The sequence below is a fragment of the Oncorhynchus nerka genome, linkage group LG9b (genome assembly GCF_034236695.1).
Source record: "Oncorhynchus nerka isolate Pitt River linkage group LG9b, Oner_Uvic_2.0, whole genome shotgun sequence".
NCBI classification, from domain to species: domain Eukaryota; kingdom Metazoa; phylum Chordata; class Actinopteri; order Salmoniformes; family Salmonidae; genus Oncorhynchus; species Oncorhynchus nerka.
Genome location: NC_088424.1, coordinates 35,826,803 through 35,852,654, shown reverse-complemented (window position 1 = coordinate 35,852,654; position 25,852 = coordinate 35,826,803). Strand labels below are relative to the sequence as shown.

The window sequence follows — 25,852 nt, the reverse complement described above, 5'->3', positions numbered from 1 at the left end:
AACGGATGGCACTGTGATAGACAGGGTAGGGATAACCCTTTACAGGCAGTATTACAGAGTGATAACCCTTTACAGGCAGTATTACAGAGTGATAACCCTTTACAGGCAGTATTACAGAGTGATAACCCTTTACAGGCAGTATTACAGAGTGATAACCCTTTACAGGCAGTATTACAGAGTGATAACCCTTTACAGGCAGTATTACAGAGTGATAGCCCTTTACAGGCAGTATTACAGAGTGATAACCCTTTACAGGCAGTATTACAGAGTGATAACCCTTTACAGGCAGTATTACAGAGTGATAGCCCTTTACAGGCATTGTTATAGAGGAAGAGGAATATTTAATACGTACAATAGAGTGAACAGAAACGCACACAATCCTATTCTCTTCCCATCCACACAAAAATAGGCCAAAATAAAATTACAGTTCATGTTGTGTAAACAGGATTATAAACTGGGTGGTTCAAGCCCTGAATGCTGATTGGCTAACAGCAGTGATATATCAGACCGTATGCCACGGGTTTGACAAAACATTTATTTTTACTCTTCTAATTAGGTTGGTAACCAGTTTATAATAGCAATAACTCACCTCATGGCTTTGTGGTATATGGCCAATATACCACGTCTAAGGGCTGTTCTTGTGCATGACGCAATGCAGATTGCCTGGATACAGCCCTTAGCCGTGGTATATTGACAATAGACCACAAACACCAGAAGTGACTTACTACATTTGACTTATTACATTTGTTTTGAGTCTTCTAATTGCGTTGGTAACCAGTTTATAATAGCAATAAGTCACCTCGGGGGTTTGTGCCAAAGCAGCAGCTACTATTCCTGGGGTCCGAACGCAATAAGGCACTTACATCACACATGAAACAAAAGATAAAACAGTACATCATATAACATTATTACACCACTACATATCTACAGGCACCCCTTGTTGCGTCGTGCTTTAGAATAGCCCTTAGTCGGGGTATATTGGCCATATACCACATCCCCTCAGGCCTTATTGCTTAAATAACCCATTCCCTATAGAAATTGAGTTAATTAATGGAGAGAGAGGGGGAGAGAGAGAATAAACTACTGCATACTGCCATGTAATGAGAGCCAGAGCATTCCAAGTGCATCAAATGTCTGCCAGTCTATAAGAAAGGCAGAGAGGGAAAGGTGGCAGCCATTTTGAAAAGCAGTTGCAATGAGCCAGTGGATAAGGAACGTGCGGTCATCAGTATCTGGCCGTGCTCAAGAGGAAGATCAAAGTACAATGCTTTCAAACCAACATCATTTAAACCATTAACTTTTACCCCAACCCATGACCCTTAACTTGCTCAATAGTTCTGTTGATATAATAGTTTATCCTTTTTAGTAGATATACAAAGCAATAAACTGAACAACAGTTGAAGGTCTTATGTGAATACACTAATCTCTTATTTCATATAGCTATTAATCATGTGTTATGGACACAGGTTTACAAACTTAAAGACATGTTACATCAGAAAGGGGACATAATGACCCCAAAGTACAGATGCCTGAAACCTGATCTACCTTGAAATATCATGTCTAGACCAGACTTTAATGTTGACGAGAGCTTTACAAGGGATGACTCTCTAGCCTAACTCCTTGATGAGTGCAAGAGATTGAGCCAGGGTCAAGCTGATATCTTTGAATGAACCATTGGCGCCATCTAGCGCCAAATGCTCGCAAGGATTTGAAGGAACACGATTCAAATGCACGTTAACAATTTTGTCCTTCCTCAGGTCCCATCCATGTAGAAAAATATGTGTCTGGAAATTGCCCGTATTCACAGACCTAGGATCAGAGTATCCACCCCGAATTCCAACCTTAACCAGGAGGGAATAAACACTCAACTGACCTTAGATCAGCGTCTGGGGGAAATGATTCCTTTCTCGGTATGACATCATCCACTCATTGTTTGTGGAGCTGTCAGTTCCATCACCGACCTAGTACTGTAACGCCATACAAATTGGATTTAATTTAAAGCATTATATCAAGTAAGTGCAAATATACTAGCTACTTTCATGTTTTAGTATTTTAAAACCGTGATACGTGATTTGATCATGTCCGAGTCGGTCACCGTGTAACAGGATGGTTAAATTTGCTAATTTAGCTGTCACTGTCAGGCTTATCGCCGGCTAGCTAGCTAACGCCCGTGCCTTGCAAGAATGGCTAGGAGATTATTGTCAAATGTAAATGTACATGGATAATCAGATTACCATTGTACAATTAAGCGAGTTTAAATGAAGGGTTGCGGCTTTCTCTTCAGTCAATGTGTGCTCCGTTAGCTGGCTAGCTTGGCATCGAGCACATAGACTCTAAAAAGAAGATGGAGCAGGACACCGATGACGTTGACTGCCAACACATGACGTTGACTCCCGGGACACCGATGACGTTGACTGCCAACACAGGTGATGTTGTCTGCCAGGACACAGATGGCGTTGACTGTTGGCCAGCGGGCCAGCAGCTACTGCTCCATAGCAGAATCAGATGAAACTGGGATGTGGCCAATCAGCCATGTCCCACTCAACCCTTTTGACCTTTCCAATCAACCATAGAATTAATTTGGTATTAATAACAAGCTTTTTTTTGTTAATGTTGTAATGTCATGATTGTATCTACGTCATGAATCAACGGACAAGAAATAGGCCTACATTTTCTATCTCATCTACCCATTATAAGATCTGACCCAAATTCGTTTTGATCAAAATATAATAACACAGACCTTGATCATGACTCAGTTCCATTACATTTCATGTAAGACATTGGACAAAGGTGTCTTCTGTATGGGGGAGTTTTGTTAAAATCTCTGACACTCGGTCTAAATAGGCCCAAACTGAGATTTGGTTAATTTACCAATCTATAAATTGTTAGATGACATGGCTAATTCAGTGACTCTCAGTGACTGACATAACAATAGAACAATTGCTGATATGCAACCAAATGTTGAACTTGCACCTTGTGTATTCTACTGTTGTAACTCTCAACAGTAAATTGAGACCCTGAGTACCTACGTTAAAATATAAAACAGTTAGGGTTGGGGTCCCCCTAGCACCCTGAGGCCCTAAAACGTGATACAAATGTTGCAGTTATAAAGCAAGTTTTCTGCAATTCTACACATTTTGCCATATGGCGGAAATAACATTTTTAACACATTTCATGCAGTTCTACTTATTTTGCCATATGGCAGAGAATTTCCCCCCTGTTTTACAACTAATTTCCTGCAATTCTACCCATTTTGCCATGACTTATGCCATGTTAATGATATCTGAGTGAGAGTGACTAACAAAATCAATGGGGGCCCCCTGGGCACGTGCCCTGCGTGACCAGTCGGCATTTGGCCATGATAACTACAAGTTTAGATAGCTGGCTAGACTAATTTACCAATCTATAAATTGTTAGCTGACCTGGCTAATTGAGTGACTGTCAGATCATCAAGGACAACAACCACCCGAGCCACTGCCTGTTCACCCCGCAATCATCCAGAAGGAGAGGTCAGTACAGGTGCATCAAAGCTGGGACCGAGAGACTGAAAAACAGCTTCTATCTCAAGGCCATCAGACTGTTAAACAGCCATCACTAACATTGAGTGGCTGCTGCCAACATACTGACTCAACTCTAGCCACTTTAATAATGGAAAATTGATGTAATAAATGTATCACTAGTCACTTTAAACAATGACACTTTATATAATGTTTACATACCCTTCATTACTCATCTCATATGTATATGCTGTCCTCTATACCATCTACTACATCTTGCCTATGCCGTTCGGCCATCGCTCATCCATATATTTTTATGTACATATTCTTATTAATCCCTTTACACTTGTGTGTATAAGGTAGTTGTTGTGAAATTGTTAGGTTAGATTACTTGTTAGATATTACTGCATGGTCGGAACCAACAGCACAAGCATTTCGCTATAGTCACATTAACATCTGCTAACCATATGTATGTGACCAATAACATTTGTTTTGATTTGATTTAACTGATATAACAAGAGAAAAATTGCTGATGCACAATCAAATGTTGAACTTGCACCGTGTGTATTATACTATTTTACTCTCAACAGTAAGTTGAGACCCCGACTGAGTACCTACATTTAAAAAAGGATAAAACAGTTTGGGTTAGCAGCCTGAGACCCTAGGCCAGTGTTCCTCAACTCCAGTCCTCCAGTACCCACAACAGTACATATTTTAGTTGTAACCCTGGACAAACACACCTGATTCAACTCATTGAGGGCTTGATGATTAGCTGATAAGTTGAATCAGGTGTGTTTGTCCAGGGTTACAACTAAAATGTGTACTGTTGGTGGTTCTGGAGGACTGGAGTTGGGAAATACTGCCCTAAGCGACCACTTATGTCTCTTATGCCTGGAGCCGGCCATGGGTCTGAACATTAACAGGCATAGCTATGCATCACTAGTGGTACGGTTTTGGAAGCATAAGGACCTTATCTTTCATATCACTGAGAAATAATAATACCTTTTTTACAAAAAGGTTAAATTGACACACACCTTGATAGGGTTATGCTTAGTGTTCGTTCCCATACAGCCATATCTCCATGTGACAGAGCTTGTTGTTTACGGAAAACAGACAAAAGACAAGAGGTGACCATATGTGCACATTAGCTATTTTTCTGCGAACATCTGTGTGTAAGCATAACTCGGGAAGTGAAGTCTATTTTCGTCGGATCGAGGCACCCATACCTGTATGGATCTGTAACTGCTACAGTAAGGTTCATGGCTGTATGGATCTGTAACTGCTACAGTAATGTTCATAGCTGTATGGATCTGTAACTGCTACAGTAAGGTTCATAGCTGTATGGATCTGTAACTGCTACAGTAAGGTTCATGGCTGTATGGATCTGTAACTGCTACAGTAATGTTCATAGCTGTATGGATCTGTAACTGCTACAGTAAGGTTCATAGCTGTATGGATCTGTAACTGCTACAGTAAGGTTCATAGCTGTATGGATCTGTAACTGCTACAGTAAGGTTCATAGCTGTATGGATCTGTAACTGCTACAGTAAGGTTCATACCTGTATGGATCTGTAACTGCTACAGTAAGGTTCATAGCTGTATGGATCTGTAACTGCTACAGTAAGGTTCATGGCTGTATGGATCTGTAACTGCTACAGTAAGGTTCATAGCTGTATGGATCTGTAACTGCTACAGTAAGGTTCATACCTGTATGGATCTGTAACTGCTACAGTAAGGTTCATGGCTGTATGGATCTGTAACTGCTACAGTAAGGTTCATAGCTGTATGGATCTGTAACTGCTACAGTAAGGTTCATGGCTGTATGGATCTGTAACTGCTACAGTAAGGTTCATGGCTGTATGGATCTGTAACTGCTACAGTAAGGTTCATAGCTGTATGGATCTGTAACTGCTACAGTAAGGTTCATAGCTGTATGGATCTGTAACTGCTACAGTAAGGTTCATAGCTGTATGGATCTGTAACTGCTACAGTAAGGTTCATGCCTGTATGGATCTGTAACTGCTACAGTAAGGTTCATAGCTGTATGGATCTGTAACTGCTACAGTAAGGTTCATACCTGTATGGATCTGTAACTGCTACAGTAAGGTTCATGGCTGTATGGATCTGTAACTGCTACAGTAAGGTTCATAGCTGTATGGATCTGTAACTGCTACAGTAAGGTTCATAGCTGTATGGATCTGTAACTGCTACAGTAAGGTTCATAGCTGTATGGATCTGTAACTGCTACAGTAAGGTTCATGCCTGTATGGATCTGTAACTGCTACAGTAATGTTCATAGCTGTATGGATCTGTAACTGCTACAGTAAGGTTCATGGCTGTATGGATCTGTAACTGCTACAGTAAGGTTCATACCTGTATGGATCTGTAACTGCTACAGTAAGGTTCATGGCTGTATGGATCTGTAACTGCTACAGTAAGGTTCATGCCTGTATGGATCTGTAACTGCTACAGTAAGGTTCATGGCTGTATGGATCTGTAACTGCTACAGTAAGGTTCATGGCTGTATGGATCTGTAACTGCTACAGTAAGGTTCATGGCTGTATGGATCTGTAACTGCTACAGTAAGGTTCATACCTGTATGGATCTGTAACTGCTACAGTAAGGTTCATGGCTGTATGGATCTGTAACTGCTACAGTAAGGTTCATGGCTGTATGGATCTGTAACTGCTACAGTAAGGTTCATAGCTGTATGGATCTGTAACTGCTACAGTAAGGTTCATGGCTGTATGGATCTGTAACTGCTACAGTAAGGTTCATGGCTGTATGGATCTGTAACTGCTACAGTAAGGTTCATAGCTGTATGGATCTGTAACTGCTACAGTAAGGTTCATAGCTGTATGGATCTGTAACTGCTACAGTAAGGTTCATAGCTGTATGGATCTGTAACTGCTACAGTAAGGTTCATAGCTGTATGGATCTGTAACTGCTACAGTAAGGTTCATAGCTGTATGGATCTGTAACTGCTACAGTAAGGTTCATGGCTGTATGGATCTGTAACTGCTACAGTAAGGTTCATAGCTGTATGGATCTGTAACTGCTACAGCCTCATAGCTGTGTGGATCTGTAACTGCTACAGTAAGGTTCATACCTGTATGGATCTGTAACTGCTACAGTAAGGTTCATGGCTGTATGGATCTGTAACTGCTACAGTAAGGTTCATAGCTGTATGGATCTGTAACTGCTACAGTAAGGTTCATACCTGTATGGATCTGTAACTGCTACAGTAAGGTTCATGGCTGTATGGATCTGTAACTGCTACAGTAAGGTTCATAGCTGTATGGATCTGTAACTGCTACAGTAAGGTTCATACCTGTATGGATCTGTAACTGCTACAGTAAGGTTCATGGCTGTATGGATCTGTAACTGCTACAGTAATGTTCATAGCTGTATGGATCTGTAACTGCTACAGTAATGTTCATAGCTGTATGGATCTGTAACTGCTACAGTAATGTTCATAGCTGTATGGATCTGTAACTGCTACAGTAAGGTTCATAGCTGTATGGATTTGTAACTGCTACAGTAAGGTTCATAGCTGTATGGATCTGTAACTGCTACAGTAAGGTTCATACCTGTATGGATCTGTAACTGCTACAGTAAGGTTCATGGCTGTATGGATCTGTAACTGCTACAGTAAGGTTCATAGCTGTATGGATCTGTAACTGCTACAGTAAGGTTCATAGCTGTATGGATCTGTAACTGCTACAGTAAGGCACCATAGCTGTATGGATCTGTAACTGCTACAGTAATGTTCATACCTGTATGGATCTGTAACTGCTACAGCCTCATACCTGTATGGATCTGTAACTGCTACAGTAAGGCACCATAGCTGTATAGATCTGTAACTGCTACAGTAAGGTTCATAGCTGTATGGATCTGTAACTGCTACAGTAAGGTTCATACCTGTATGGATCTGTAACTGCTACAGTAAGGTTCATGGCTGTATGGATCTGTAACTGCTACAGTAAGGTTCATAGCTGTATGGATCTGTAACTGCTACAGTAAGGTTCATAGCTGTATGGATCTGTAACTGCTACAGTAAGGCACCATAGCTGTATGGATCTGTAACTGCTACAGTAATGTTCATACCTGTATGGATCTGTAACTGCTACAGCCTCATACCTGTATGGATCTGTAACTGCTACAGTAAGGCACCATAGCTGTATAGATCTGTAACTGCTACAGTAAGGTTCATAGCTGTATGGATCTGTAACTGCTACAGTAAGGCACCATAGCTGTATAGATCTGTAACTGCTACAGTAAGGCACCATAGCTGTATAGATCTGTATCTGCTACAGTAAGGCACCATAGCTGTATGGATCTGTAACTGCTACAGTAAGGCACCATAGCTGTATAGATCTGTAACTGCTACAGTAAGGCACCATAGCTGTGTGGATCTGTAACTTGTATAGATCTGTAACTGCTACAGTAAGGCACCATAGCTGTGTGGATCTGTAACTGCTACAGTAAGGCACCATAGCTGTATAGATCTGTAACTGCTACAGTAAGGCACCATAGCTGTATAGATCTGTAACTGCTACAGTAAGGCACCATAGCTGTGTGGATCTGTAACTGCTACAGTAAGGCACCATAGCTGTATAGATCTGTAACTGCTACAGTAAGGCACCATAGCTGTATAGATATGTAACTGCTACAGTAAGGCACCATGGCTGTATAGATCTGTAACTGCTACAGTAAGGCACCATAGCTGTATGGCTCTGTAACTGCTACAGTAAGGCACCATAGCTGTATGGCTCTGTAACTGCTACAGTAAGGCACCATAGCTGTATAGATCTGTAACTGCTACAGTAAGGCATCATAGCTGTATAGATCTGTAACTGCTACAGTAAGGCACCATAGCTGTATAGATCTGTAACTGCTACAGTAAGACACCATAGCTGTATAGATCTGTAACTGCTACAGTAAGGCACCATAGCTGTATAGATCTGTAACTGCTACAGTAAGGCACCATAGCTGTATAGATATGTAACTGCTACAGTAAGGCACCATAGCTGTATAGATCTGTAACTGCTACAGTAAGGCACCATAGCTGTATGGCTCTGTAACTGCTACAGTAAGGCACCATAGCTGTATAGATCTGTAACTGCTACAGTAAGGCACCATAGCTGTATAGATCTGTATCTGCTACAGTAAGGCACCATAGCTGTATGGATCTGTAACTTCTACAGTAAGGCACCATAGCTGTATAGATCTGTAACTGCTACAGTAAGGCACCATAGCTGTATAGATCTGTAACTGCTACAGTAAGGCACCATAGCTGTATAGATCTGTAACTGCTACAGTAAGGCACCATAGCTGTATAGATCTGTAACTGCTACAGTAAGGCACCATAGCTGTGTGGATCTGTAACTGCTACAGTAAGGCACCATAGCTGTATAGATCTGTAACTGCTACAGTAAGGCACCATAGCTGTATAGATCTGTAACTGCTACAGTAAGGCACCATAGCTGTATAGATCTGTAACTGCTACAGTACGGCACCATAGCTGTATAGATCTGTAACTGCTACAGTAAGGCACCATAGCTGTATAGATATGTAACTGCTACAGTAAGGCACCATAGCTGTATAGATATGTAACTGCTACAGTAAGGCACCATAGCTGTATAGATCTGTAACTGCTACAGTAAGGCACAATAGCTGTATGGCTCTTTAACTGCTACAGTAAAGCACCATAGCTGTATGGCTCTGTAACTGCTACAGTAAGGCACCATAGCTGTATAGATCTGTAACTGCTACAGTAAGGCACCATAGCCTTATGGCTCTGTAACTGCTACAGTAAGGCACCATAGCTGTGTGGATCTGTAACTGCTACAGTAAGGCACCATAGCTGTATAGATCTGTAACTGCTACAGTAAGGCACCATAGCTGTATAGATCTGTAACTGCTACAGTAAGGCACCATAGCTGTGTGGATCTGTAACTGCTACAGTAAGGCACCATAATTGTATAGATCTGTAACTGCTACAGTAAGGCACCATAGCTGTATGGCTCTATAACTGCTACAGTAAGGCACCATAGCTGTATAGATCTGTAACTGCTACAGTAAGTCACCATAGCTGTATAGATCTGTAACTGCTACAGTAAGGCACCATAGCTGTATAGATCTGTAACTGCTACAGTAAGGCACCCTAGCTGTATAGATCTGTAACTGCTACAGTAAGGCACCATAGCTGTATGGCTCTGTAACTGCTACAGTAAGTCACCATAGCTGTATAGATCTGTAACTGCTACAGTAAGGCACCATAGCTGTATAGATCTGTAACTGCTACAGTAAGGCACCATAGCTGTATAGATCTGTAACTGCTACAGTAAGGCACCATAGCTGTATAGATCTGTAACTGCTACAGTAAGGCACCATAGCTGTATAGATCTGTAACTGCTACAGTAAGGCACCATAGCTGTATGGCTCTGTAACTGCTACAGTAAGGCACCATAGCTGTATAGATCTGTAACTGCTACAGTAAGGCACCATAGCTGTATAGATCTGTAACTGCTACAGTAAGGCACCATAGCTGTGTGGATCTGTAACTGCTACAGTAAGGCACCATAGCTGTATGGCTCTGTAACTGCTACAGTAAGGCACCATAGCTGTATAGATCTGTAACTGCTACAGTAAGGCACCATAGCTGTATAGATCTGTATCTGCTACAGTAAGGCACCATAGCTGTATGGATCTGTAACTGCTACAGTAAGGCACCATAGCTGTATAGATCTGTAACTGCTACAGTAAGGCACCATAGCTGTATAGATCTGTAACTGCTACAGTAATGCACCATAGCTGTATAGATCTGTAACTGCTACAGTAAGGCACCATAGCTGTATGGCTCTGTAACTGCTACAGTAAGGCACCATAGCTGTATAGATCTGTAACTGCTACAGTAAGGCACCATAGCTGTATAGATCTGTATCTGCTACAGTAAGGCACCATAGCTGTATGGATCTGTAACTGCTACAGTAAGGCACCATAGCTGTATAGATCTGTAACTGCTACAGTAAGGCACCATAGCTGTATAGATCTGTAACTGCTACAGTAAGGCACCATAGCTGTATAGATCTGTAACTGCTACAGTAAGGCACCATAGCTGTATAGATCTGTAACTGCTACAGTAAGGCACCATAGCTGTGTGGATCTGTAACTGCTACAGTAAGGCACCATAGCTGTATAGATCTGTAACTGCTACAGTAAGGCACCATAGCTGTATAGATCTGTAACTGCTACAGTAAGGCACCATAGCTGTATAGATCTGTAACTGCTACAGTACGGCACCATAGCTGTATAGATCTGTAACTGCTACAGTAAGGCACCATAGCTGTATAGATATGTAACTGCTACAGTAAGGCACCATAGCTGTATAGATATGTAACTGCTACAGTAAGGCACCATAGCTGTATAGATCTGTAACTGCTACAGTAAGGCACCATAGCTGTATGGCTCTTTAACTGCTACAGTAAAGCACCATAGCTGTATGGCTCTGTAACTGCTACAGTAAGGCACCATAGCTGTATAGATCTGTAACTGCTACAGTAAGGCACCATAGCCTTATGGCTCTGTAACTGCTACAGTAAGACACCATAGCTGTGTGGATCTGTAACTGCTACAGTAAGGCACCATAGCTGTATAGATCTGTAACTGCTACAGTAAGGCACCATAGCTGTATAGATCTGTAACTGCTACAGTAAGGCACCATAGCTGTATAGATCTGTAACTGCTACAGTAAGGCACCATAATTGTATAGATCTGTAACTGCTACAGTAAGGCACCATAGCTGTATGGCTCTATAACTGCTACAGTAAGGCACCATAGCTGTATAGATCTGTAACTGCTACAGTAAGTCACCATAGCTGTATAGATCTGTAACTGCTACAGTAAGGCACCATAGCTGTATAGATCTGTAACTGCTACAGTAAGGCACCCTAGCTGTATAGATCTGTAACTGCTACAGTAAGGCACCATAGCTGTATGGCTCTGTAACTGCTACAGTAAGTCACCATAGCTGTATAGATCTGTAACTGCTACAGTAAGGCACCATAGCTGTATAGATCTGTAACTGCTACAGTAAGGCACCATAGCTGTATAGATCTGTAACTGCTACAGTAAGGCACCATAGCTGTATAGATCTGTAACTGCTAGAGTAAGGCACCATAGCTGTATAGATCTGTAACTGCTACAGTAAGGCACCATAGCTGTATGGCTCTGTAACTGCTACAGTAAGGCACCATAGCTGTACAGATCTGTAACTGCTACAGTAAGGCACCATAGCTGTATAGATCTGTAACTGCTACAGTAAGGCACCATAGCTGTGTGGATCTGTAACTGCTACAGTAAGGCACCATAGCTGTATAGATCTGTAACTGCTACAGTAAGGCACCATAGCTGTATAGATCTGTAACTGCTACAGTAAGTCACCATAGCTGTATAGATCTGTAACTGCTACAGTAAGGCACCATAGCTGTATAGATCTGTAACTGCTACAGTAAGTCACCATAGCTGTATGGATCTGTAACTGCTACAGTAAGGCACCATAGCTGTATAGATCTGTAACTGCTACAGTAAGGCACCATAGCTGTATGGATCTGTAACTGCTACAGTAAGTCACCATAGCTGTATAGATCTGTAACTGCTACAGTAAGGCACCATAGCTGTATAGATCTGTAACTGCTACAGTAAGTCACCATAGCTGTATAGATCTGTAACTGCTACAGTAAGGCACCATAGCTGTATAGATCTGTAACTGCTACAGTAAGTCACCATAGCTGTATGGATCTGTAACTGCTACAGTAAGGCACCATAGCTGTATGGATCTGTAACTGCTACAGTAAGTCTACCTTTTTCATTTGAATGATTCTTTCCCGCTGAAAGATAAAGGCCATATGTTTCGAAAGCCGCATCGCAGGTGATGGTTATTCAAGTTTCTAAACATTAATACACAGCTTCGGTGTTGTAGTTCACATGAGGCAGTCATGGGCGAAGCTAATGGCTGAGAACTGAAGGGAGAAGGCAGAATGCCGCCTAGAGTTTTCGAGCGCTAATAACAACCCAGCTTAACATAGGCATAGCATAGATACTGTCACTACTTTGTTTCTTACTTTACATTTCACAGATAAAGGACACATTGTCATGAATAGTTGTCCCTTTGTGTTCACATGGTTCCAGTGTGACACCCCCAGTAGCTACTATCCACACACACACACACGCACGCACACGCACACACACACATCTTCAAACTCATATTGACTTGTTCTCTCTCTCTCCCTCTCTCTATAGCATGGCAGATAAACAGGATAAGAGTGAGCTGAAGGCGGAGCTGGAGAGGAAGAAACAACGCCTGGCCCAAATCAGAGAGGAAAAGAAGAGAAAGGAGGAGGAGAAGAACAAGAAGAAGGATGTAAGTAGAGAGAATAGAAGAATGTAGAACCTGCTGACTGCTGGCTTGATGTAGAGGAGTGGGGGCTATCAGTATATGATTATTACAGTATCATGTTATAGCCAACATGCAGTATTTATTATATTACTGTCTCCCTGTCCCTGCCATTCAACAAATCCCCTCACGGTACCTCGCCCCCCTTCCCCCCTCTCCCCCTGTAGGGGTCTGACTCTAAGCGGGGAGGGGAGGGGGGTGCAGCTGGGGCACCAGACTCGTCTGACCTGGAGAAGAAGAGGAGAGAGGCTGAAGCTCTACTGCAGAGCATGGGGATCGCCCCTGATATAACCAATGGTAAGGAGACACACACAGTTTGTATTCTAATTTACCGTCCATCGTCTGTGTTTAACATTTGAGTGTTACACCAATATCATTTCCTTGTCCTGTCTTGGTTTTGTTGAATTGTTAAAGAATTCTTCACATCTTTTCTGTTGTTTTCTCTTCTGGTTTTGATTCAACCTTTCAGCATGAAGCCTCAGCATGTCACTTACACCTACTTTTCTCTCTCTTCTCCTTTTATTTCTTTTCCTTTTTTGTATCTTCCCCCTTTTTTATTTTATGACTAACCAACTGATCACTCACTCACTCACTCACTCACTCACTCACTCACTCACTCACTCACTCACTCACTCACTCAACAGCCCAGCCTCTGAGAGTAATAACAGAGGATACGTGTTTGTTTCACTATCTAGTCCCCGCCCCTATGTCTCCCTCAGCCAAATCAATGTGCAGCGAGACGGGAAGCCAGGACTCTGGAGATGGAAACTCTAGGTATGTGTGTCTATGTGATTAACTACACTGAACAAAAATATAAACACAACATGTAAAGTGTTGGTCTCATATTTCATGAGCTGAGATCCGAGATATTTTCCAACAGCACAAAAAGCTTATTTCTCTCAAATGTTGTGCAAAAATTTGTTTACATCCCTGTTAGTGAGCATTTCTCATTTGCCAAGATTATCCATCCACTTGACAGGTGCGACATATCAAGAAAATGATTCAACAACATGATCATTACACAGGTGCCCCATGTGCTGGGGGCAATAAAAGGCCACTCAAAAATGTGCTGTTTTGTCACACAACACATGCAGTTGGCATGTTGATGGCAAGAATGTCCACCAGAGCTGTCGCTAGATAATTTAATGTTCATTTCTCTACCATAAGCTGCCTCCATAGTTGTTTTTTTAAACAATTTGGCAGTACATCCAACCGGCCTCACAACCGCAGACCACGTGTAACCACGCCATCCCAGGACCTCCACATGGGCTGGTGTGGACCTCCACTGGCTTCTTCACAGCCCAGGACCTCCACTGGCTTCTTCACAGCCCAGGACCTCCACTGGCTTCTTCACAGCCCAGGACCTCCACTGGCTTCTTCACAGCCCAGGACCTCCACGGGCTTCTTCACAGCCCAGGACCTCCACTGGCTTCTTCACAGCCCAGGACCTCCACTGGCTTCTTCACAGCCCAGGACCACCACTGGCTTCTTCACAGCCCAGGACCACCACTGGCTTCTTCACAGCCCATGACCTCCACTGGCTTCTTCACAGCCCAGGACCTCCACTGGCTTCTTCACAGCCCAGGACCTCCACTGGCTTCTTCACAGCCCAGGACCTCCACTGGCTTCTTCACAGCCCAGGACCTCCACTGGCTTCTTTACAGCCCAGGACCTCCACTGGCTTCTTTACAGCCCAGGACCTCCACTGGCTTCTTTACAGCCCAGGACCTCCACTGGCTTCTTCACCTGCGGGATCGTCTGAGACCAGCCACCCAGACAGCTGATGAAACTGTGGGTTTGCACAACCAAATCATTTCTGCACAAACTGTCAGAAACCTCAGGGACGCGTGCTCGTCATTCTCACCAGGGTCTTGACCTGACTGCAGTTCGGCGTCGTCACTCACTTCAGTGGGCAAATGCTCACCTTCGATGGCCACCGGCACAATGAAAAAGTGTGCTCTTCACAAATAATTGGATTCAACTGTGCCGGGCAGATGTCAGAAAGCGCGTATGGCTTCGTGTGGGCAAGCGTAATGCTGATGTCAACGTTGTGAATGAGATGTGTCGCGCTGCATGAGGCAAATGTTGGTCACACCAGATACTGACTGGTTTTCTGATCCACACCCCTACTGTTTTGAAGGTATCTGTGACCAACAGATGCAGATCTGGATTCCCAGTTATGTGAAATCCATAGCTTAGGGCCTAATTCATTCATTTATTTCATTTGACTGATTTCCTTATATGAACTGTAACTCAGTAAAATCTTTGAAATTGTTGCATGTTGCGTTTATATTTTAGTTCAGTGTATTTCCTGGCTCAGTATTTATTAACAACAGGTTTGTAAATTCTGACTTGTCTGCTTTCTCTCTTTCACTTCCCACTCCACCCCTCTCTCACTCCCTGTTGTTTTCTCTTTGTCTCTCTCTCTGCTCCCTCTCCTTCTCTGTCTACTTCTCTCTCAACTAACTTTTCTCTCCTGCTCTCCCCCTCTCTGCTTCTCCCCGGTGGTGCGTTGTGGCTGTATCAGGACGTTACACTGGGATCCTGACCCCTCTACTCTGCAGCTGCACTCTGACTCCGACCTACTGGGGTACTGCTCCTCTCTCTCTTACTATCTAAGACATATTCCCTACTTGGCTGGGGTACTGCTCCTCTCTCTCTTACTATCTAAGACATATTCCCTACTTGGCTGGGGTACTGCTCCTCTCTCTCTTACTATCTAAGACATATTCCCTACTTGGCTGGGGTACTGCTCCTCTCTCTCTTACTATCTAAGACATATTCCCTACTTGGCTGGGGTACTGCTCCTCTCTCTCTTACTATCTAAGACATATTCCCTACTTGGCTGGGGTACTGCTCCTCTCTCTCTTACTATCTAAGACATATTCCCTACTTGGCTGGGGTACTGCTCCTCTCCCTCTCTTACTATCTAAGACATATTCCCTACTTGGCTGGGGTACTGCTCCTCTCTCTCTTACTATCTAAGACATATTCCCTACTTGGCTGGGGTACTGCTCCTCTCTCTCTTACTATCTAAGACATATTCCCTACTTGGCTGGGGTACTGCTCCTCTCTCTCTTACTATCTAAGACATATTCCCTACTTGGCTGGGGTACTGCTCCTCTCTCTCTTACTATCTAAGACATATTCCCTACTTGGCTGGGGTACTGCTCCTCTCCCTCTCTTACTATCTAAGACATATTCCCTACTTGGCTGGGGTACTGCTCCTCTCCCTCTCTTACTATCTAAGACATATTCCCTACTTGGCTGGGGTACTGCTCCTCTCTCTCTTACTATCTAAGACATATTCCCTACTTGGCTAGGGTACTGCTCCTCTCTCTCTTACTATCTAAGACATATTCCCTACTTGGCTGGGGTACTGCTCCTCTCTCTCTTACTATCTAAGACATATTCCCTACTTGGCTGGGGTACCACTCCTCTCTCTCTTACTATCTAAGACATATTCCCTACTTGGCTAGGGTACCGCTCCTCTCTCTCTTACTATCTAAGACATATTCCCTACATGGCTGGGGTACTGCTCCTCTCTCTCTTACTATCTAAGACATATTCCCTACTTGGCTGGGGTACTGCTCCTCTCTCTCTTACTATCTAAGACATATTCCCTACATTCCCTGCTCCTCTCTTCTGTTCCTCCTGGTCTTTCCTTGGTGGACATGTTTGCATCATGCACATTGCTGTCTGCTAGCGCATGTAGAGTGTTTGTCTTTCTGATGGTGTATTTGGATGTGGAAGAGACTCTGACCTTGTGTGTGCGTGCATGAGAGAGTCTGTATAATCTTGTGGCTGTGTTTTTAGGTTTGTATGTGTCTCCCTGACTATGTATGTGTCTCCAGACGTGGTTTGAGGCTTGGCATGGCAAAGGTGACCCAGGTGGATTTCCCACCCAAACAGTCTGTGTCCTACTCCAAGGAGACACAGACCCCCACCTGTACACAAACACACACACAGGCCAAACCAGGTAGTCCTTGTGTTTTATGTGTTACCAGCAATTTACAGATTTTTAAAAGTATGTTGTGTTGTTGTGAGCATAACATTGAACCTGTGTGTGTGTGGGTGTTTGTAGCGGAGGAGGAAGAGGAGGAGGAGGAGATGGCTGAGCCCAAGCCAGCAGAGGAGTCCCAGGAGGAGAAAGCTGATCAGGAGGAGAAGCAGGAAGAAGGTGAGACTGACTTTAACCTCTTACCTGTAAGTTGGCTAGCCCTGCCTACACCACAGCTGATATTCATGTGTGTGTGTGTTTGTAGTCACTCCCAAAGATCTGACTGAAGAGGAGAAGATGCAGCTTCTCCACTCGGAGGAATTCATGGCGTTCTTCGATCGAGGGAGCAGGATTGTGGAACGGGCTCTGTCTGAACGAGTAGATGTCTGCTTTGACTACAGCGGCCGAGACCTGGAAGACAAGGAGGGGTGAGACACCCCAAACTGTCAAATTATTATTATTATTATTAGTCACACACACTTCCCAGCTGGTATAAAAGGTGCAGCTAAATGCTTGTGTGCTAGCTCCCTCAACATTTTAGTACAATAATCAATATCAATAATAACAACAAACACCTCCTCTCTCCCTAACGGCCTCTCTCTCCCTCCTCTCTCCTGTCCCACTCTCCTCTCCCCCTTCTCCCCCTCCTCTTCTCTCTCCCCTCCTCTCCTTCCCCTCTCCCCCTCCTCTTCTCTCTCCCATCCTGCTCCTCACTCGACCACCTCCTCTCTCTCCCCTCCTCTCTCCTGTCCCACTCTCCTCTCCCCCTTCTCCCCCACCTCTTCTTTCTCCCCTACTCTCTCCTTCCCCTCTCCCCCTCCTCTTCTCTCTCCCCTCCTCTCTCCTGTCCCACTCTCCTCTCCCCCTTCTCCCCCACCTCTTCTCTCTCCCCTCCTCTCTCCTGTCCCACTCTCCTCTCCCCCTTCTCCCCCACCTCTTCTCTCTCCCCTCCTCTCTCCTCCCCCTCCTCTTCTCTCTCCCATCCTGCTCCTCTCTACCCCCTCCTCTCTCCTTCTCGTTCTTCTTTTCCAGTGAGATGCAGGCGGGGCTAAGATGTCTCTGAACAGGGCGTTCTCTGACGAACGTTGGTCCAAGAACAGGGTGGTCACCTGTCTGGACTGGTCTCCTCAGGTAAGACAGTGTGTAATGATTGTAAATATACACTGAGTGTACAAAACCTGCTCTTTCCATGAAATAGACTGACCAGGTGAAAGATATGATCCATTATTGATGTCACTTGTTAAATCCAATTGGGGGGGGGGGTAGGTTAAAGAGCCTTGAGACATGGATTGTGTATGTGCCATTCAGAGGAGGAATGGGCAAGACAAAAGTTTGAAGTGCCTTTGAACAGGATATGGTAGTAGGTGCCAGGTCCACCGGTTTGAGTGTGTCTGGAACTGCAACGCTGCGGGGTTTTTCGTGCTCAACAGTTTCCCGTGTGAATCAAGAATGGTCCACCACCCAAAAGACATTCAGCCAACTTGAAACAACTGTGGGAAGCATTGGAGTCAACATGGGTCAGCATGCCTGTGGAACACTTTTGACACCTCGTAGAGTCCATTCCCTGACAAAATGAGGCTGTTATGAGGGCAAAAGGAAGGTGTTCCTAATGTTTTGTACACTCAGTGTATATACTGTATGTAACTGTCGGATTCATATTAATCTCGTGTTGGACTCCTGTTGGATTCAGTACCCTGAGCTGCTGGTGGCCTCCTACAACAACAACGAGGATGCTCCTCATGAGCCTGACGGAGTGGCTTTGGTCTGGAATATGAAGTTCAAGAAGACAACACCTGAATACACCTTCCACTGCCAGGTACACAAACGCATGAACGCGCACACACACACCAGGGGAGGCTGCTGAGGGGAGGACGGCTCATAGTAATGTCTGGAACGGAGTGAATGGAATGGTATCAAACACCTGGAAACCATGTGTCTGATGTATTTAATACCATTCCACTGATTCCACTCTAGTCATTACCATGAGCCCCGTCCTCCCCAATGAAGATGCCACCACACACACACACTGCTCTGCGAAAATCCTTTTCTTCTGCCTGTCCTCCAGTCTGCAGTGATGTCAGCAGCGTTCGCCAGGTTCCATCCTAACCTGGTCGTGGGTGGGACTTACTCAGGCCAGATCGTCCTATGGGATAACAGGAGCAACAAGAGAACACCTGTACAGAGAACTCCTCTTTCTGCATCTGCTCACACGGTAACACATGCAGAGTGCTCAATAGCTTTCAAATGGTGAAGTTATTTACATTATATTAGCTTACAAGCTACTGTTAGCTACTGACATTTGTCATACGCTCTTAACAGGAGCCACTAGGGTTAAGTGCCTTGCTCAAGGCTCAGGTATTCAAACCATTAACCTTCCAGTTACTCGCCAAACGCTCTTAACCACTAGGCTACCTGCCGCCCATAGAGACTGAACTGTGTCTGTGTCCTGTGATGTTCAGCACCCAGTGTACTGTGTGAACGTGGTGGGGACCCAGAATGCTCACAACCTCATCAGCATCTCGACTGATGGAAAGATGTGCTCCTGGAGCCTGGACATGCTGTCTCAACCACAGGTACGACTGCAGCGTGTGTGTGTGTGAGTTCTAGGACATCGCAGAGCTAGTGTTTTGTCAGTCTTAATGCTGTGTGTGTGTGTGCGTTCCAGGACAGTCTGGAGCTGGTGTTTAAGCAGTCTAAGGCAGTAGCAGTGACCTCCATGGCTTTTCCGCTGGGTGATGTGAACAACTTTGTGGTCGGGAGTGAAGATGGATCAGTCTACACCGCCTGCCGTCACGGGAGGTACGTGAGTGTGTGTGTGATTCTGGAGGTACGTGAGTGTGTGTGTGTGATTTGGGAGGTACGTGAGTGTGTGTGTGTGATTTGGGAGGTACGTGAGTGAGTGTGTGTGTGTGTGTGTGATTCGGGAGGTGAGTGAGTGTGTGTGTGTGTGATTCGGGAGGTACGTGAGTGTGTGTGTGATTTGGGAGGTACGTGAGTGAGTGTGTGATTTGGGAGGTACGTGAGTGAGTGTGTGTGTGATTCGGGAGGTACGTGAGTGAGTGTGTGATTCGGGAGGTACGTGAGTGAGTGTGTGTGATTCGGGAGGTACGTGAGTGAGTGTGTGTGTGATTCGGGAGGTACGTGAGTGAGTGTGTGTGTGATTCGGGAGGTACGTGAGTGAGTGTGTGTGTGATTCGGGAGGTACGTGAGTGTGTATGTGATTTGGTAGGTACGTGAGTGAGTGTGTGTGTGATTTGGTAGGTACGTGAGTGAGTGAGTGTGTGTGTGATTTGGTAGGTACGTGAGTGAGTGTGTGTGTGTGATTCGGGAGGTACGTGAGTGTGTGTGTGATTCGGGAGGTACGTGAGTGAGTGTGTGTGTGATTCGGGAGGTACGTGAGTGAGTGTGTGTGTGATTCGGTAGGTACGTGAGTGTGTGTGTGATTCGGTAGGTACGTGAGTGTGTGTGTGTGATTTGGTAGGTACGTGAGTGAGTGTGTGTGTGATTCGGGAGGTACGTGAGTGAGTGTGTGTGTGATTTGGGAGGTACGTGAGTGAGTTTGTGATTCGGGAGGTACGTGAGTGTGTGTGTGATTTGGGAGGTACGTGAGTGTGTGTGATTTGGGAGGTACGTGAGTGTGTGTGATTCGGGAGGTACGTGACTGTGTGTGTGTGTGTGATTTTATTTGACGATGGGGAGTAACGATTGCTTTGTGCACATGGTCTGTGTTACAGTAAAGCAGGTATCAGTGATGTATTTGAGGGACATCATGGTCCGGTCACTGGGTTGAGCTGTCACAGTGCTGGGGGTCCTGTGGATTTCTCCCATCTGTTCATCTCTGCCTCCTTCGACTGGACCGTCAAGCTGTGGACCACCAAGGTAACGCACGCACACACACACACACACACACACACACACAGAAACTTCAACCCCACCTCATTCTCTAACAGTACCCTCTCTCTCTCTCTGTAGAGTACCCGTCCTCTGTATTCATTTGAGGACAGCTGTGACTATGTGTATGATGTCATGTGGTCTCCCACACACCCCGCCCTCTTCGCCTGTGTAGACGGATCTGGACGCCTGGACCTGTGGAACCTCAACAACGACACAGAGGTACACACACCAGAGGAGGCTGGTGGGAGGAGCTATAGGACGGGCTCATTGTAATGGCTATAATGGAACGGTATTAAACATATGGAAACCTCATCTGACTCCGTTCCAAAATGTCCATTCCAGACATTAAAATGAGCCCGTCCTCCTATAGCTCCTCCCCCACACACATGGTACAAACAACAGACATGCAATGAACAATTCAACATAAACACTCTGTGTGTCCTAGGTGCCCAGTGCAAGTGTGTGTGTGAATGGGTCTCCTGCTCTGAACCGTGTGCGGTGGGCTCACTCAGGGAGAGAGATCGCTACAGGAGACTCAGACGGACAGGTGCTGGTGTATGACGTAGGGGAGGTGAGAGATCTATTCCCTCACCCATTCATTCATCTAGTAAAAACCTTATATTGCTGCACTGAAATAAATCACCTGTCATACCTGCAATTTGTTTCACCTGTGTGTGTTTCCACAGCAAATCTGTGTGCCCAAGGCAGATGAATGGACCCGTTTGGTACACACGCTGGTGGAGATCAACGAGAACCGTGATGAAGGAGAGGAGCTGGCCGCGCAGCGCCTAGTCGCCTGATCACCATGGTAACCACTCCCCTCCTGCACTTGCTTCCAAATCCTCCCTCCAGTTGGAACAGGAGTGATGTCTATCCTCTCAGGTTCTAGAACATTTGCGTGTTCTGTCCACAGCGCTTCCCTAAATATGCAAAACTTTGTACCTTTTTACTACTTTGTGTGTATTCCCTAAAGGCTGACCATGTGGGTTTAATGGTGAAGAAATAGGATGACCCATTCCAACCTTTATAGACTAGGGCAGCAATGTCCTTAGATTTGATTTATCCATGCTCTTATTTATCATATGCGGTTGCACATATTTGAAACATATTCCATATTTAAACGTGTCTGCGGATAGCTTTACTAGTAAATCCCTTAACATTAGCACTACACCTAAGCTCATACCACTACAAGACAAAGTGCTTTTTAAACTTTACTTGCCTTGACTGAATATGTTAGTGGTTTTTGAATAAACTAAAGTTAATGACTTTATCCATTTAAAAATGTACTGTACCCGTAGGTCTCAAAAGAAACCCAGTGTCTCTCTCCTTCTTGAAAGGATGTTAATGAAGTATTTCCTCATATGATGAGCCATAGATCCATACAGAGTTTGGCCAACTATTAACCATGTTGGTACCAAATGCACCACATTCTAATTAGCATTTCAACTAGACTTTTGTTGTGGTAACATTGTCCATTCCACAATTCTCTGTTGGAAGGAGTTTACCAAACTGTATATATACACAACACATTCAGAAAGTATTCAGACCCCTTGACTTTTTCCACATTGTTACGTTACAGCCTTATGCTAAAATTGATTAAATAGTCCCCCCCTCATCATTCTACACACAATATCCCATAATGACAAGGTAAAAACAGGTTTTTAAAAACGTATAACTGAAATATCACATTTACATAAGTATTCAGACCCTTTACTCAGTACTTTGTTGAAGCCCCTTTAGCAGTGATTATGGGTATGACGCTACAAGCTTGGCACACCTGTATTTGGGGAGTTTCTGCAGATCCTCACAAGCTCTGCCAGGTTGGATGGGGAGCGTCGCAGGACAGCTATTTTCAGGTCTCCAGAGATGTTCGACTGGGTTCAAGTCCGGGCTCTGGCTGGGCTACTCATGGACATTGAGACTTGTCCCTAGCCACTCCTGCGCTGTGTGCTTAGGGTCGTTGTCCTGAAGGAATGTGAACCTTCACCCCAGTCTGAGGTTCTGAGTTCTCTGGAGCAGGTTTTCGTCAAGGATCTTTCAGTTCTTTGCTCCATTCATCTTTCACTCAATCCTGACTAATCTCCCAGTCCCTACCGCTTAAAAACATCCCCACAACATAATGCTGCCACCACCGTGCTTCACCGTAGGGACGATGTGAGGCTTGGCATTCAGGCCAAAGAGTTCAATCTTGGTTTCATCAGACCAGAGAATCTTGTTTCTCATGGTCCGAGTCCTTTAGGTGCCTTTTGGCAAACTCCAAGCGGGCTCTTTTGTGCGCCTTTTCCTGAAGAGTGGCTTCTGTCTGGCCACTCTACCATAAAGGCCTGATTGGTGGAGTGCTGCAGAGATGGTTGTCCTTCTAGAAGGTTCTCCCATCTCCACAGAGGACCATTGTCAGAGTGACGATTGGGGTTCATGGTCACTTCCCTGAGGCCTTTCTCCCCCTACTGCTCGGTTTGCCTGGGCGGCCTTGGTGGTTCAAAACTTATTCCATTTAAGAATGGAGGCCACTGTATTCTTGGGGACCTTCAATGCTGTAGACATTTTTTGGTACCCTTCCCCCAGATCTGTGCCTCCAGAATCCTGTCTCAGAGCTCTACAGACAATTCCTTCCACCTCATGGCTTGGTTTTTGCTCTGACATGCACTGTTAACTGTGGAACCTTATAGAAAGGTGTCTCTTTCCAAATCATGTCCAATCAATTGAATTGTAGAAGTTGTAAAAACAGTAAGGATGATCAATGGAAACAGGATGCACCTGAACTCCATTTGGAGTCACATAGCAAAAAGTCTGAATACGTAAAACGTAAATAAGGTATTTTGTATTTTTTGGTACAAAAAAAATCTAATGTTTTGCTTTGTTATTATGGTGTATTAATGAGTAAAACCTTTAATCAATTTTAGAATAAGGCTGTAACGTAACAAAATGTGGAAAAGGGGAAGGGGTCTGAATACCAAATGCACTCTGTGCTCCTTAATGAATTTGATATGATAGGACATTTTGTAAAATTGTATCAGTATAACATGAAGTGACCAAGTGTAGTATTATGCAAAAACTCCTGTTAAGGTTTTGCTTGTCCCTTTTTGCTGTTCATTCCCCTTGAAATAAACACTAACCTCTAGAATGAAAACCATACATATGCTTTATTTATTTCAATAAAATACACAATGAATTGAAATGGATTTAAGTTATCTAATCATTTGCCCATGATTCTCCTCAATAAACACTTATGTTGAAAAGGTCTGTACATCAGTGATTCTCAAGAGAGAGTCCCAACGTCATTCTAACATAACAGTAACGTCACTCCGACGTTACAGTCACGTTGCTTTCTAACATTACTGCAACACTTCTGTAAACAAAATGTTTCTCTCATTATCCTCATGGTGTTGCTCTAACGTTACCATAACATTGTCCAACCTTACAGTAACAATTCCTTTCCAGCAGTGTCACATCTGTACAGCAGATCTACAATATGTACAGTAACTTCCCTGTGCAAGGCCCAATCAGAGTAAAGCCTTACACACGCTGTCCAATCAAATATCCCCTACACACTGTCCAATCAAAGTAGCCTTACACACAATGTGCATCCAAAAGAAATCCTAGAAAATCTAAATCAGTTATTATTGAGAAGAGAGGAGCCACCAGAGAGTGAGAGCGCAGCGTGGGGGAGAGGCGAGCAACCGGAATGTGTGTGGGGGGGGCACCGGAATGTGGGGGGGAGACGAGGCTCCTTTTCAAATACATGTTTCAGATGAAAAGAGGGATGAGAGAAGAGGAGCATGCAGCCACTGGAGATACAACACAGTACAACACAGTGCAGTGTTCAGGTTACTGACTGAGCTTTAACTACTGACCTACAGTCAGCTCTCCAGGACCAGGGAGAGAGAGCACTGAATTAGTCCCTGGGAGGAGTGTGTATGTCTGGTTACATGGACCCTGGGAGTGTGTGTGTATTTCTGGTTAAATGGCCCTACAAACAGTGTGTGTGTATTAGTATGTATTTATTTTGCATGGCCCCTGGGAGTGTGTGTCTAAGTGTATACTCCCTAGTGGAGTGGGCAGGTAGTTAAAGGCCCAGTCTTTAGGGGGCAGCAGCCTCCTCTTGAGTGGAGGCAGAAGGAGTATCATGGTGAATGGAGACAACTCCAGAGGACTTGAACTTGGGCAGGTGGAGGCCAAACTTGTTCTCCACGCCAGCGAAGGTGGCCGTAGCCAGACGGTAACCGCCCACGTGGTCAGCACTGACTGGAGGAAGCTCCGAGATACGAGACTTAGGAGTAGGCTCAGACCCTGACGGACGACTGGAGAGAGAAAGATAGGGAAATGGGAGACATTGTATGATAACATGCGTTATAACAGTGGGGAGAGTGTGTGTGTGTGTGTGTGAGTGTACTTACTGCCCACCGAAGTCCACATTTAACCACCGCTGTAGAAGCTCATAGGTCACCAGAGTCACCCCAAACTGAGGAGAGGATCGACACATACGAGCTGGGGAGAGAGACAGAGTAAGCAAATTCCCATTTCCCCACACACACACACACACACACACACACACACACCTCCAGCTCCCTTCCACAGTGCTCTGAATCCCTCCTCATGCATGATTTTCCTGAAGCAGTCCGTGACTCCAGTGTAGGTGGTCTGTCCCGCCCTCGCTGCTACCTGCAGGCGCGTCTTGATGACATCAGCAGGCGTCACCAGGGAGGCAGCAGGGATACCTGGGAAATGGAGTCAAAGGGTATCACCTGTGGCTATGACTGTTTTTGACAGTCAAATAAAATGGAATTGAATTGCATCGCTCGGTAGGTGTGTGTGTACCGCCGATGGCTCCAGCAGCTAACAGCTGTAATGCGCCCAGTCTTCCCTGTTCGTCGGCGAACTGAGCCTTGGTGTGGGCGTACACTGGGAAGAAGATGGCTGAGAAAGGGATGTCTCTCAAGAAACACGCTTTAGCACCCTACATACACAAAGGGTAAGTGACAGACATTTTCAATCAAAAGGCCT

At 44.7% G+C, this 25,852-nt stretch overlaps 1 protein-coding gene and 1 pseudogene across 2 annotated transcripts in view; one reads left to right on the top strand and one right to left on the bottom strand.

Moving 5' to 3' along the window:
• The first annotated feature begins 1,885 nt into the window (after positions 1–1,885).
• On the top strand, positions 1,886–24,412 carry LOC115123191 (dynein, cytoplasmic 1, intermediate chain 2a-like; annotated as a pseudogene).
• Positions 23,968–25,852, bottom strand: part of slc25a12 (solute carrier family 25 member 12) — a 29,625-nt gene continuing 27,740 nt past the window's right edge. For both annotated transcript variants that reach the window (XM_029652520.2, XM_029652521.2), the window contains exons 15-18: positions 25,667–25,805; positions 25,408–25,566; positions 25,246–25,336; positions 23,968–25,149 (exon numbers count right to left, since the gene is read on the bottom strand). In XM_029652520.2, the coding sequence (XP_029508380.1) occupies positions 24,930–25,149; positions 25,246–25,336; positions 25,408–25,566; positions 25,667–25,805 (609 nt within the window). In that variant the 3' untranslated portion in view covers positions 23,968–24,929. The remainder of the gene's footprint in view (positions 25,150–25,245; positions 25,337–25,407; positions 25,567–25,666; positions 25,806–25,852) is intronic.